At 46.6% G+C, this 15,083-nt stretch overlaps 1 protein-coding gene across 5 annotated transcripts in view; it reads right to left on the bottom strand.

The window, feature by feature from the left end:
- Positions 1-576: 576 nt before the first annotated feature.
- The window catches only part of ABTB2 (ankyrin repeat and BTB domain containing 2), a 144,756-nt gene continuing 130,249 nt past the window's right edge, over positions 577-15,083 (bottom strand). For all 5 annotated transcript variants that reach the window (XM_051620793.1, XM_051620791.1, XM_051620794.1 and 2 more), the window contains 12 exons: positions 14,697-14,786; positions 14,140-14,241; positions 12,381-12,477; positions 11,122-11,257; positions 9,369-9,595; positions 8,419-8,597; positions 7,348-7,453; positions 7,112-7,214; positions 6,543-6,633; positions 4,743-4,811; positions 4,214-4,327; positions 577-2,877 (listed from right to left, as the gene is read on the bottom strand). In XM_051620793.1, the coding sequence (XP_051476753.1) occupies positions 2,680-2,877; positions 4,214-4,327; positions 4,743-4,811; positions 6,543-6,633; positions 7,112-7,214; positions 7,348-7,453; positions 8,419-8,597; positions 9,369-9,595; positions 11,122-11,257; positions 12,381-12,477; positions 14,140-14,241; positions 14,697-14,786 (1,512 nt within the window). In that variant the 3' untranslated portion in view covers positions 577-2,679. The remainder of the gene's footprint in view (positions 2,878-4,213; positions 4,328-4,742; positions 4,812-6,542; positions 6,634-7,111; positions 7,215-7,347; positions 7,454-8,418; positions 8,598-9,368; positions 9,596-11,121; positions 11,258-12,380; positions 12,478-14,139; positions 14,242-14,696; positions 14,787-15,083) is intronic.

Genomic DNA, 15,083 nt, shown 5'->3' with positions numbered 1-15,083 from the left:
GTGTCCTAAGAAACTATTTGAGTCCTGCAGAGGTAGCACTAGAGCTACAGCTCAGCACTGTCCCCAAATTCAGCAGGGGTCTGTGAGATTTATGGGGTAAACTTTGAGGGGGGGGAGGAGATATTTTTGGGTTCTGAGGTGACTCAGGAACCACTCCCTGCTTCTTCCCATTTTCTGTTAGACTTGGGAGTGACTTGGATGTTTAACTTCTTGAAGACTGCTTGAATACCTCCAGGTTAGAGAGTTGCTCTGACACTCTCTGCCTCTGCTGCTGCAGGGAAGAATCTTAGAATTAGGATTTTTTCTTAAGACACAACCATCTGCTGCTTTTCAGTGAAATCAGGTAAACTTCCTTCAGCTGGGGAAAACCACTATAAACTTACTACTTCAAAAATCTTAGAGCCTAGCAAGGGGAAATGATGCCTCTTATCTCTTGTTCCAAAGCACAGAATTAGGTATATGTACCTAAACAAATTTAAGATGCTAAAACTGCAACGGCCTTTTCCACAGAAGGGTCTTTAAATAGGTTGGTTTTTTTCCTCATTGTTAGAAGAGCAGAACAAATAACAGCAGCTGTAGATTTTAAAATTACGTTGTTAATAAAATCCTGGTACATTTACATAGATGACAACATGAATGTACAATTAACAAAGCATGGTAATATTACAGCAACAAATGAGGACCTACATATTTGTACAGATAGCTGGAGCAGCTACTTGAAAATACTTTTCCAAGATAAAGCCTTTTGTGGGATTTTTTTCAGGCAGTTGGGTGATAATTTGGAAACACCTGGATGGCTTTCTGAGAATAAATAGGGTTATTGAGGCTGGTGATCTTCAAAAGTGGAGGTGCACCTAAAGAACAAAATGGAGAGTGTCCTGACCAACTTGTCTGTCAGCTCACTGAACCTAATCATCCTTAGCCTTGCATGCAATTTGCATCCCATGTAAATCCTTTAGGAATGAAGTGATGCCAGATTTTGATGGAGTTGTTGGGAGATGCTGTAGTTCCTTCTCCTTCATCTACTAAACCATATTTATGTTACACTTTGGGCCCAGCTGAGCCTCCTTCTTCCAGTGTGTTCAGTTATCATCTTAATTGTTGACTTTCTAAGAAGCAGCAGTTCTCCACTGAAAACCTGGCTTCCTCTTCTCCTCCACCCACCTATGGAAGTGTCTCAGCAAATGCTTTTTGTGGGTGCTGACAAAGGTCAGTGGGGTTATCTAAAGGTTTTTCCTTAAAACTGTTGATAAATGAGCAAGGTCTGTATTTTCACACAACTAACTGCCTTCCCATGGGTGGGATTATTGACAAACTTTTTAAAACCCCACTCACAAAAACATTTGCTTCAGACTCAGAACTGCTGCTTGGCCTGTCTCCTCTTAGTTCTCCTAAGTCAGCTAGAAGGTGGCCTAGAATGAGTCTTTTTTGGGCCAGAAACATCTGTCTGGGGTGAACAAAGGAAAAATCTTGGGCATTCAAGTTGAGGCACCTTGTTCCAGTGCTGCTGCCCCAAGGTCAGACTGCAGCCACCAGCCTGTGGGCCCCAGCCCCCTGTGCACTGTGCCCAGTCCCTCCTGAGGTAGCATCTGTGGAGACAATAGCATTCCATGGATGAGGCCGTGGAAGCAGAGACTAGAAGCCAGAGCTTCTAATCCCAACGAGCTCCAGAGAGAGAACAAACCATCAAGCTATGTGTTTCTCAGAATTTTACGGAGACTTTTATTGCTATTTCTGCTTTTGGACAGTTTTTCAGCATAGTGCTAGCTCCTACTACACCTGAGTCTTTTAGAAAGCATCTTTTATGGTGTCAGGTCTCACAGATAATGTTCAGAAACAGGTTTTTAAGGTAAAAGTGATTGGGACTATCTAACCTTGATAGGGGGAGGACAGACACCCTTTTTATCCCCCTCCTCAAAATGGATTCTTGATAAACAACTAGCACAGTGAAGCTGTATTGAAAAAATACAGAAAACCCATTCTCCCCTGCCTGCCCCAGCTTTGTTCTTCTTACCAGCTTTAAAGAACGAGTAATTTCAGAGTTAGTATTAGTTTCTACTCAGCTTTGAACATCTACAGAACATCTTTCTCTCAAGGTGCAAACAGTTGGGGGGGGGAAATTTATGTCAGAGCCTGTTGCCACGTAGAGACACTGGTGTTCATGGCTCCAGCAAGGCAGGTGTGTACCCCAGCCTGTGTGTTCTGACAGGTGACTCTGAGTGGGCAGTGTCCTTAGGGTTAGAAAACTCCCTCTATGCAGCCTTTTTTTTTTGTTTTTGTTACAAGGAAAACATCTATGGGTGTATCAACTGGGTGGCCATTTCGATGTGTGGACAGACACTGAGGAGTACACGTTTGGTGCTGGCTCTGGGTGCAGTGCCTCGTTCTCTGCAGCCCTGCCCTGTTCCTCTTTCAATGCCAGCACGGATTTTCTCTTGGCTTGCATCCTCAGTTCTGGTTTGTGCCGTTGACGGTGTTTCTGTGACAGTAGCAGCACAGAGAAGCCAGCTCCCCTCTTCCCCCGTCGGTGGGACGAGGCACAGCACCCTCGCCTGGGGGGGTGTGTGTGGTAGGGGCCTTTCGGCAAGATGCAGAAGGCGAACGGGAAAGTCGCAGCTTTTCCCGGGGACGCGGCCCCTGCCGCTCCACCCACCGCTCCTGCGGCTCCTCCGTCCCGCCTCACACCCGGGAGGTGACATACACGGAGTGCAGGCGGGCGGCCAGCGCTGTCTGCAGGTCCCGCAGGGGCTCCAGGCCTTGCACCTTGCTGTTCCTGCTGTAGATCAGCTGTCTGAAGGAGTCCTGCTCCAGAAGGGAGCTCATGTGTTTGAGGAAGAAGCCTTCACAGAAGGAGGCTAGTTCGGGTGCGTTGTGAATCTGCCCGAGAGAGGAAGGTAAATTAGGAAGATCAATTAGCCTTTCTGTGAGACAGACCTAAGGGACAAGCTGCTGCTCACTTCCATTTCTATATAATGCTCTTCCCATTCATGTTTTCTGAGACTATAGGAACAGTGGAAAAGCACTGAAGGTAGGACCAGCAATGGCTGAGAATTTCTTCTGGTGCTTTTTGCAGGCACAGGAGTGAGCAGGGAAGCAGTCAAGCTGTTTTAATTCCTTCCCCTGCTGGCAGAGCCACGGGCCTGCACTCCAGCCTGCTCCTCCTAAAGGAGCAAAGCAGCTGGCTGATGAAGTGGCCAAGATACCTGTTTGGCTGTGCAAGAGGGGAGCTGGGGGCTGCACTGCCAGATGGCACACACAGCTCCTGGCAAGATGAGGATGGTTCATAGGATGTGAGCCTAGCTCCCAGAAAAAAAGGAGCTGTGTGTAGGAAAACAGGGATGTTACACTTCTAAAACATGTTAGGTGAATTTTCTGGCTGTCATCTGGTTCCCTTTGCTTCAGTGGGGGAAAACAGTGCTAGAACAATGAAACCCACATGCCATATTAAGCACTGTGCACACACATATCCCCTGTCTCTGGGAATTTTGTGCTAATAGTAATTAAGGAAAAAAACTAAAGGCCAGTAGGGAGTGCTCCCTTTGTGCTCTCTGCCACTGCATACTGTGAAATCTTAGGTCTTGAAAGATACCAGCCCAAGTTCCACGGAAAAAAATAGCCCAGCATGGGAGTCAGGAATGGCAAAGGATCAGCAGGACAATGCACACAGCATAAACATGTGCATGGAGATCAGCCCTTTGTGTAGTCCTTCTGCTTGTCTTTGAGGGATCTGACCTGCAAACTTCCAGGAATGGCAGAGTGTTTTTCTGTTCTTTTATTGGTGAGGTGAGTTATTTGCTACAGAGGTGAATGTGTGTCACACAACAGTTCATGCTACTCCTGGAGCTGTAAAGGATGTATTTTAGCAGCAGGAGTGCTAGGAAAGGGTTTCCCTCTTAGCTGCTGCTCTGTGATCAGTTGCCCCTGCTGCTCTGAGGATCTGAGTTGCTCAGCTTTGCTGGTGTTGCTGCTAAGACACCTCTCTCCCTGCTCTGTAGGGATCTTGCAGCAATGTCATACATGATTGCTGCAGACAGGAACACATACTAGGGCTGTGTAGGACTGTGCAGGCTGGAACTTGAATACAACATCTGACTGGTGGCTGTGGCAGAGTTACCAGCATAGCAGGTGCCTGATCTGTGCCTCTTGTGTTTAGTTACCAAAAGGAGCTGGCAGAGAGCAGCGTGCTGTCCCACTGTGGCAGTCTGGAGTGTACCTTTGCATATTTATAGATGTTAACAGAGTTCTCCATGCTGATCGTCTGGGCACAGAGGATTTCACAGTGTCTCTGGAGACCATCCAGTTGGAACAGGCTGGCAGCTGACAGCAGCTATCAGGAGAGGAGAGAAACTACTTGAGATCATGGTCCCTGAAAGGCTTTTAGGGAAGGGAAACAGAACTGAGGATTTCTTCTCTGAACAACCTCTGACTCCCTGTTCTAATGGCCAAGTCCTCCTGATAAGAGCAGGAAGGCCACTTGATGCCCAGCTGAAGTGACAGACCACAGTGCTTTTGGTTGTACCCAGCACTTCCTACCACCACCTCCCTCCAGCATCTCATGGACATTATAAAACATAATTGCTAGTTCTTACTTCCAAGCAATGGTGTTTTGCACCTTTAAGCTCATTCCAAAGTGTTAAGTATCCCCCTGGATTGGAAGCTTGCTGTTAGCTCCTGGATTCCACCTTCCAAGCCCTGTTTATGCCCCAGTGCACTTGGCAAGACTTAGAAGAAAACACTCTCACCTCTAAGATATCAGTGGTGGGAATTTCCATGGATTCCGTTCCTCCATAGTATAAATACTGCATCAGCATCTGGAATGGGAAGGAGGCCAGACATGGAGCTGTGAAGGGCTGAGCTCCCCTTCCTGAGTGCTGGGAACCCTGCACTGTGCTGGCTGTCACCTCCACTGTTGGCTTGGTTATTTTTAGTTGTTGTTGTTTTTTTTTTTCCTAAGTGTGGCAAATCTGCTGCTTTCTAACACTTTTCTTCCTCAGGCTCTGACAAGGGCCCTGTTGAGGATTTCGGGCTGAGGGTGACAGTGTGTTTCTGAGCAACACAAATGTCCCTGTAAAACAGCTCCTCAGATCTGGCTTTGTAAAGCCTTGCAGGCCGGGCACACGCAGGGCTGCTGGAGCACTGGAACTGCCACCCCTGAGCATCTGTGTCTAGGGGACCTCCCAGCCACTCCTGTCCCCTGCTGTGCTTCTAATCAGCTTCCAGCCCCCATCAGGGCCAAAGGAAAAGGCCTAATTGTTTGCAGGGAAGAGCAAGAAGCAGCTTCTGCTCTTTGATCTGTGTGCAAACCCCCAGTTGAACGGTGCTGTCTTATCCAGGGAATGACTGGTTTGGTGTTGGAAGGAGAAGTCATCCCAGTGCCCTGGGTGCAGTATAAGCAGATGTGGGACCATTTCTAACAGTACTGGTAACAAAACTAAGCTTCTGATTCTGAAAATTGCCTTATTTGTAAAATGGAATTGCAGGGAAGCAAAGCTGCTTTCCAGCAGAGCCCTGAGCAGAATGTAGATCTTGGGTGGCTCAGCAACCTCTGTGCACCATAACTAAGCTTGCTCTAGAATCCCATCATCTCCTTCTCTGATTCTAGTTACCAGCAAATTGTTTAATCTTTGAAGTATTTCACTGTTTTAATTATTTTTTATTTGTTGCAGTGAGGCAGAAGTGTTTATCTTAAGAAACCTTTTGATGTAAAAGTGTTGTATTGGGGGCTTGTTTTAATGCACTCAATTACATCTTATTTTTTGTGTCATGGCCTGAGCTGCCAAATGTGATGTCATCTATCCAGCACAAAACTTGCTCAGCCCGTTCCCACTACAGCAAAGATACTCTTTATCAACTTCAATTTCATTCCCTCTATGTGAGATGCCAGCACTGCTGACCAGCAGCTTTGCTGTTTTGTTTGCTTCTAGAAAGAGAAAAAGGAAAAGCCTCAACCCTGTAGTGACACGGTTGTGCAACTTGTTCTGCGCTTCAGGTTTCCCTGTTCTGGACCATCCTTCCAAATCTGGAAAGCTGGAATAACTCGACTATCACATTTCACTGACTTGTTTTTTTTCCTTGGGTTAAGTATCCTGCTTTCTCTCCATCATGAATGAACCTCTCTTAGGTCCATTAAATACAGAACCAAAGTGCAATTCTCAATTTTGAGTCTTCCTTGCAAGGGACACCACTGATTTCTGATCAGATTTGAGTTAATACAAAGCCTGGCAGTCCACCTGCTGTACACAAGTTTACTTTTTGCTTTTCACAGCATGGAAATGGTCCCTTAAAAAGTATGAAAATGGTGTCTTAAAAGTATAAAACTGCTTTCAGTAGAAGACTCGTTTCCCCTGCTTTATGGAGGAGTCAGTGAGAAAGCAAGAATATAACCTGGAGGTTTCTGTTGTAATTGGAAAGGTTAGATAAAGATCAGAATCCTCCTGAAATTAACTCCCATCTATTTGTAAATGACCTGTGATATTAAAGCCTTGGTCCTCTCAACTTCCCAGTATGTGAGGAGATGAGAAAAGGTAGAGTAAGTTACATACCTTGAAAATATTGTATTTCATGTCACTGATTTCAACAGTCTTGCTGCCGTGGCTGTCGTGCTCTGTTTTATTGGTCATCAGGGTCTTAAACCTGAGAATGGTTTGAAGAGGTTTCTGTATTAGTGCTTCATGTACTTGTTACCCACTGACCAGCAGCCTTAGCAGAGGGAAAGGCAGGATCCTTCCCTGCTCTTGCTTGCAAGTTGAAAACCAAAACACTTCTTTCAATAGAACGCAATTAGTTGAGAACTTCAGGGACAACTTAACCTGGGAAGTTCTTGAGTCTGATCCAATCCCACCCTGGAGTAGTTGCACAACACTGTTACTATGCCAACAAGAGGGAAAGAAACAAGGTACTGCAAGTGTATCGGGTCCAGGGTGAGATTTCCAGGAAATCTGGAGCAAGTGGAGATTTTGCTGGCAAACCCTGGAGAGGGGGAGTGGGCAGGCAGGGAATGGCTGGATATGTAAATTCCCAACTACTGCGCAGGATTTTTGGGATAATTACTGGTTATTTTATGTCAATTACCTTCCTGTAACACTGTACCTGGCTGTGGAGAGCAACTCACCTGTTAGATGCAGTAACCAGCAGGACTTTGTGTGCATAAAATAGCTTTCCTTCCACTAAGAAAGTGACATCGGACATTTCTTTATTGTTTAGAAAGTGAGGATCTGTCAGGGTAAGGAAAGAGAAAAAAAAAAAGGGTGAATATTTTTTGAAACTGTGGATGCTTTAAGAAAAAAACAAACAACAAGCAGTACAACAGAAATGCCAAGAACTTCACTGCTCAGGTGAGCACCTTACCCAGGCGGGCTGGCAGTGTCTTTCGGATCTCGGGAATGCTGGGGATGGGGCTGCTGCCGTAGCAGTGGGTGAAGATGGATGCAAGCTGCTGGTTGATGGAATCATTCTGCAAGGAGGACAGAACAGGTATCATCCACCAGCACTTTGTGCTGAGCAGCTGTCAGACATGAGGCTTACAGCTAGGAGAATAAGCTCCAAAGAGTGGGACAAGCACGTGATCGGAAGGAACATGCTCTGGCAGAGCTCTCAGCACCAGTTTATGGGCCAACCACTGTCAAGGGAAGACGAGTCCATCAGCAAAAGCTCATCCTTCCACTTGCTCTGTAAGAGGGGAGCCCACAAGCCTGTTCTCAGCCAGATCTGATTAATGGTTTCAGTTCTTGGTCAGAGCAAGCTCCAGTTCTTAGTTTGCAATTGTTTTTATTTAGCCAGTTGTATCTCTTACACTGAAATGGCCCTTTAAATTAAAGCATGTGGTAGTGACCAATTATGGTGGTTACAAGAGGTGAAGATACTCCCCAGCCTCCCCTGCCTGTGCATTTCAAGTGTGTCCCTTCTAGAGTCCAAATGCCAGCATCCCCCTCTGAACAAGGAGGGCAACAGCCTCTTGGAAGAGAATGTGGTACAGCCTGGGTGAACTAATCTGCAAAACTGGATCAAACTCCTAGACATGCCTTGAAGAGCAAGGGAGAAAAAGTCACTGGCAATCTTTTAGATAAAAGAAAAAAAGTAGAAGGAAAATGTCACTGAACAAGAAGGATTGTTCAGAAAGTTGTGACTGAGGGAACCTGAATTGCCCAGTGCCGTGCTGGTAACTCTTCCTCTCACAGTCCCATGGTTGCAAAAACCAGGTGCTGAGCAGGACTTGAACAGAGCAGCTTTCAGTTCTGCTGAGATGAGGGCCCTGGCTGGGAGGCTGCAGCTGTGGGTCAGACAGAGCTCCCAGGGCCTTTTTCAGACCCTGACTCAGCAGGGACTTTGCACAGGCTTCCACCTGCTGTGCGCTGCCTCCTTCTACTACAAGAGCATAAAACCAGTTGGTTTTGATAGTGTTACCAAAACAATAATTACTTTGCTGGTTTTGAGGATGTCAAACATGAGCTGCAGCCCTTCATTAACCAGTTCTTCATTATAGTCCTCCTCCTTGATGGTGACAAATTCCCGTAGGAGGGTCTGCACGACGGAGTAACGGGACTGGTAGAAGGTCGTCCTCAGCGACTCGATCCACACGTGGAGCTTCCAAGGGACTCCTGCAGCCACAGGGAAAAGGAGAGTGAAAGATGATGCTTTGCTGAAGTATCTGTGAGTAGATTGTCCTGCTGCTGGTACTGACAGTGGCTGAAGTAGATCTTTACATACACCCTAACAGCAGATACGTTTGTCTCTTGGTATCAGAGATGACTGGAATGGGTCACTTAACAGATTAAGTGACTTATCTACAGTAAACTGATAGCAGGACCATAGGTTGGAACTTTCTGCTGATCTTTAAGGACCAGAGACTCCCTAGTGTGTATTTAGCTTCAGGATTAGCCAGAACTACAAATAAATAGGAACTGAACTTGTTAGAATACCTAACCCCACACAGACGTGTGAAGTCTTTCCTCCTGTAACCACCTTGACACACAAGCTTCAAAACTTCTTTTTCCCACTTTTGAATCAAATTGTTCTTTCACCTTAACCCATATTATCTCTGATGTTATCTTTGTTTTGGAGAGCAGCCTCTTTAACACTGAATGTTAAGTGTCAAGAGTATCTGACAGAGACACATGCCCCTTGCTTTTGATACTTGGGAACAGAGAATCCAGCCAAAAGTGAGAGACATCCTAGATCAGTGGGAATTTGAAAAAAACCCTTATAATAATGTGAGGGATCTTAAACACTTAAAAAAATTAAATTAGACAGCTGGTTCCCATCAGCTTGGGAGAGCTTTGCAGTTGGGCTGAAGAGATTCTTCTCCAGGGGACAGGGGCAGAAACTTTTCACACGTGTGCACGATGCTTAAAATAAAGAGAACACCTTACCAAGGGCCCTGAGCTCCATGGTGATGTCTACGTAGCCGTGCTCCGCGCTGTAGTACATGGCCTCCTGCAGAGCTTTCATTCGTGTTTTGCACAGCCTGACCTGCCCCTCGCTGGAGCTGCCCTGGCTGGAGGTGTCACTCTCCACCCCCTCAGCTAAAATCTCCTCCAGTGAGAGGACATCTCCCTTCAGCTGCTGGGGCTGGGTCAGGAGCTTGCGCAGAACGTTCCTGAGGAGAGGGAAGAGATCTCGCTTACTGATGAATGAAACAGCAATTCAGGCAGGACTGTGATGGTCTGGGTTTAGAGGTCTGGCTTCATAAATAATAATTCTCCTTCCAGAGACAGACAGCTGGCAGATATGGAGCAGCATTTGATACACTTGTCCTTCCCTATCCCATGTGCTAAAAATCAATGGCCTGATAGCAAAGGCAAAAGAATGGAACATGCTCTGGTGCCTCAGTGGCACATAGAAGCACACACTTCCTTCTGCCAGCCCCGAGTGTGGTGACATCTTAAGCTCCAAAGTAAGATCTACCAGAGAGTTTCTGTTAGACCCTTTGCTGTTTCCCTAAATTACCATCCTCAAGCACCATTACATTGATTTATTCAGCCCTGCTTCCTGCATCAGTACAGAGAAACCATAAACAAAAACCCAAAAGGTAGTTCCACATCACTAACTCCAGGCAGAATTGTTTTGGTTTGGAATTTCACACAGCAGTTGCAAGGAACAGGCTTCCTTGTTTGTGTCCAGCCACTTTCAGGAAGGTTGGATGGTTGGTGTCCCTCCAGCCAGCTGGAGCCATCTGCGGCAGAGCTTCCCCAACCCAGCACTCAGCCGTGGCACTGACCTGCCACTAGCTGGTGCTCTCTTTGCACTCACACCACTCGGTGTGACTTAAAAAAAGTTCATTTGGTGCTGTAGGATCACCCTGGCCTATCCAGTTGAAAAACAGAGAAACAGAAAAATTTCACAGCTTGCACAGTTAGACCTTGCAGAAGATTGTGGGAGGGGAACAGAGCTGGGAACAGAGCAGTGTTTGTGCAGTTTTACACTGTCCATCACTGCGTGAGGCTGCTCCAGCTTGGTGGAGTTTGGGCCTTGTTTGAGCTTGGGATATTTATCCAGGTGTGTGATGTACCTGGAGGTGCTGTCCTCCTGGAAGGCAGAGCTGTGTTCAGGCAAGGCAGCTGCTCTTTAACGTGCTACTGGAAGGACCAGGCTGTAGTGGGAGACCCTGTGGACACCTCCCAGCCCAGCAACATGGGCGGTTTCAGGGCTGTTTTAATTGGCTTGTTATGCTCACATTTTTTTCTGGGAACAGAAAGATCTCTGGATGGGTTTGCAAGTAATGGCTTTTTTCTAAATAACTACCCTGAAATCAGGGTTGGAAAGCCCAGGCTGGCTTTTCAGCATTTTAATGACTGATTTACTGGTCGGCCATCCCAAAACCAGAGATGGAGTCAACCAAATTCTGCTGCAGATCATTTTTGCCATCTTAATTCTGCCTCAGAACATGAACCACGATCCCATAACCTACCCAGAGGTGGAACTCAGTCTGCTCATGTATGACCTAGAACCAGCTCCTACGCACTCCTAGTCCTGCAGAGCCAGACCAGCAAGTGAGAAGAAAAATCAAAGAGCAACTGCCAGTTTTAAGAATCTTTCTGTTCCCCAAAATGCTTAAAAGGCACAACCTACATCTGAACTGGACCAGTCTGAGAAAAATGGCTCTGAGCATGAGTAGAGCTTTACCTGTGCCCATGTGCAGCTGAGTGGCTGAAGCAATTCATATCCTCATGAAGTGAAGAAGACATCCCATTGACTTCCAGCATACTCAGGAGTGGATCTGCACCCCTGCTCAGCAGTAAGCTGACCAGCTCGTAGTTCCCTAGGAAGAAATAGACAAAATCATCATGATGATTCCATGTCTACTGCCTCTTTGATATAGCATGTAACAGGATTGGGAACAGACACTGTACCAGCAACTTTTAGGCTTCCAGAGCACCCTGCAAGCATGAGGCTTCATAACATCTCAGAGAGAGAAACTGAGTCACAGAGCACTTAAATTACCTAACAACACACAACTAGCTAGAGGCAGAATGAAAAGAGAATTAAACTGGTCTGGTGCTCTCAATACACACCAGCAGAGCTGTGTGCAACCAGTTTTACTAGGATCAAGAGGCTGGGCTGCTCAGCTGGTGGATGAGATTAACAAAGACCAGACAGGAGCTGCTCTGTGCTGCTCTTGCTGACCACAGCTCCATAAACCTTCCCTGCAGACAAGTATCTGGGTGCAGCCCATGTTCAGCCAGGCCTCCTTTCCACTCTTTTCACTAGATGGAGCAGGGAATGGTGGCAGGAGACCTGGCACAATGAGCATTTGCTATTTTTTATCCCTTCAGTAAAGCTTGGTGCAGAGGAAGGCAGAGACTTATCTTCATAAACACACAAAAAATGAAGCTGAAACTAACAAAGGAGAAAAGGTAAAAACAATTAGAGGTTAAAAGTGTGGAAAAATAACAGGTACTTTTAGGCTAGCACAGGCTTGCTCCCAGAATGTGAAACTCTTCTCCTGACAGGTAGAAGCGATGCAGAATTTTACTCATATTTAATAAATTAATAAAACAAATTTCTTTCTATAGCAGCTATTTTTCCCCAGGCTGAACTTAAAACTTGTTAATTTTTGCAGCTGGATGTTATTTAGATCCAAGACGTGCCTGGACTAGACAGTAGCTGGTTTATGTTCTTTGCCAGTGCCCTGTGCAGAGGAGTTATTTCAGTCAGCCTCACTCTGGAGGCCACTGTCAGGAGATGAGTGTTGGGACCACCTGCAGACACTCATCTAGTGCCCATCAAACCTCTGGCCACATGACAACAGCTTTAAGTCCTGTACCCAGGGTACCTCAGAATGCAAAGTGACTCTTCCCACATTTTCCAGACACTGGACCTCCTAGTGTGAGCTGGTTGTGGTTATTCTGGGGTAGCAGGAGCTGAGGCTGTGCTGAGCTTACCTGCTGCTGAGGCCAGCTGGAGAGGGGTCTCGGCGTAGTTGTCTTCTCCAGTGTTAACAGCAGAGCCCTCAACGTGGGCACCAGCATCCAAGAGCAGCTGCAACAGGCACAGGAAAGACAAGGAATTGAGAAAAGAGCAATGCAGAAAGACAGAAGAGGTTGTGGGTGTGTTCAAAAAGCAAGCCAGCAGGTTCATCCACGCAAAGGGACCATCTCAAAAGGTGAAAGCAAAATATCTATTACAAGGCAAACTTCTCTTGCTTAGGACTAAGGTCTCCACATGAATGTCAAAGAGTTTTCTTCTTTTCTCTTGCTTTACTGTGCTTTCAGTAGTGAGTTCATGCTGGAAGAGTCCTCAGCTGGCAGCTTGGAGAACACATCACCTACTTGTTTGTTTGGTTTTTCTTTTTTTTTCAGAAATCTCCTTTATGAACATGGTTTTACAGTTGTAATTTTCCAGCTCCAAAGAGCTGGGCAATCAGAGCTTCTCTTCAGTGCAGGAAGTCCATCTGATGCAGTTCCACGCTGTGCTCAGGAAACAGGGATTCTCCAGGGAATCCCCCTGGAGGCCAACCATACCTCAGCAGACACAGAACCTGCTTTCACTGGATGCACAGAGCAGCTTGCAAGGGAAACTCCCTCCCCCCAGATGAAGAGGAGAAGGTTATAAGCTAATGGGGACCTTTTGTGGCCAGGAAGGGCTGGCAGACACATGGGGCACCCCAAGCACCGTGTGCAGGTGCAGAGGGGTGGGTGCTGCCCCTCTCCCACAGCAGGGAGGGTAAGCCCTGCCCGTGGGTGCATCATCAGCCCTCCAGGAGGTTCTCCCACTGTGGAGGAGTCCAGCTGGCTGATTCCTGCAACACTGTCACATTTTAACAGCCTCAGCCAGGCCCAGTTAGTGATGACCTTGGCCTTGACACAGCTAACACATTCACATTTTTATTATGGAACATTTTGCAGAGCACGACTGCTGGGTGGTTTCTCTCTCGGTGCCAGCTGTTCCATGCAAGTCTTGCACAGTAGACCTTAACTGGAAAAGGGGTTTTCTACACTGATTTCAGCAAAAGCTGACATCTGCCCTTTTAATGACAGTTGCCCAATTAAAACAAAACAAAAAAAGATTATGTAATCCTGAAGTTTTAACCAAAATGAAAGAAACAAACGTTGTGGGTAACGCAGTCCAACAGGACTTTGGCTGCATCTCCAGGGAGAATCACACTCTTACCCCACATGTAAATTCAGGCTGCCCAATCTTTGTCATCCCAAAGGCTGCCCTGGCAACCTGCCAGGTGGACTCTTAACCTTTGTGGTTGTTTACAAATGTACACAAACAAACAAACGAGTGTGTGCAGCCTCCCGTCGCTTGCATCTTGTCTTTCTCCTTTTCAGCAGAAGGTAAATTGAATTCACCAGCACTTGGCTCTCTGTTGTGATCAGTGTTGAATTCCTCTTGAAGTTCAGGGAGGATTCCCAGGACTCCACCCCATTCCACTGCCCTCTGCATTAATTCCCCAGGAAAGGGAAGGGGGAGGATGTGAGAGGCTCAGCTCCCATGGTGGCTTAAGTCTTGTTCATGCAATTCTTGAGGATTATAAAGGAAGTCACAGATGATTTGCTGCCACTGGAGCAGAAATCAGCAGACGCTTCATTTTGGCAGGTGTAAATGTATAACCCAATGAACATCACAAGTCAGAAAGCATCCAGCCCCTCTGACCCTGCTGTAAAGATTCCCAACCAGGGGATTTCCTCTGCTTACCTGAACAACAGAGATGTGCCCGTGGAGCACAGCAAAGGTGAGAGCGGTCCAGTGCCGGCTGTCGGGATGGACTGATGGGTATCGCGGAGAGGTACTGGGAACCTGGGAGAAGGGAACCAGGCAGTTGGTCACCACTGTGGGCTCTGTCTGCCAGAATCTTCAGACTTGTACATACCTGGCTTTTTTTCTTTGTAAGTGACAACCCCAGGGAATGGTAACTTAGGCAATTTAGAGAATGCTGCCAGCACCAGTCACACTGCCCAGTCCCCTGGGCCTTTTTAATGGGCTTACTGGTTTCTCCTCGTGGCAGCTCTTTCAGGAGGGAGGCCCCTTTATCCCACTGTGCCTATTAGACTTGCCAATGCCAATCATAATTGGAGCCACTGAGTGCTCCAGAGGTTTGGAAGGTTTTCTTCCCCCTCCCAAATCCCTGAAGCTATGATTTCTGAAAGAAGTGGCTTCCAGAAACAAAGCTTCAGTTGCTAGGAAAGATTTTGCAATGGTTCTTGCTAGTTAACAGATGACTAATTATGGGGAGAGGGTCCTTTATTACTTACTGGTATATCTAAATTTGCTCCAGCATCTATAAGCATTTGGACCATGGCTTCATCTCCAGCAGCACAGGCATACATAAGTGGGGTCATACCCTTCAGGAAGAAGAAGAAAAAGTTATATTTCTTTACTTATCAACAATGAAAATGCCACAGACACAGGGAGTTTGAATCTTAACACACAGAAGAGTCTGTAGGGACAGCACAAGTGTATGTTCAGAACATCTTGGTTTCTATGCAGAGTGGGCACAACACACTAGTATTGCAAAGTGATGGGGACAAAACACAAGGGGACAAGACTGCAAGAATACAAACCAAAATCCCAGCCCTGTATTGCCCACAATACTTGAGCTTTCTCCAGGCTGCCAAAAAAGATCCATTTCTTGGATCATT

This window comes from Apus apus, chromosome 5, assembly GCF_020740795.1.
Source record: "Apus apus isolate bApuApu2 chromosome 5, bApuApu2.pri.cur, whole genome shotgun sequence".
Lineage (NCBI taxonomy): Eukaryota > Metazoa > Chordata > Aves > Apodiformes > Apodidae > Apus > Apus apus.
This window is presented reverse-complemented; position numbering and strand designations above follow the sequence as displayed.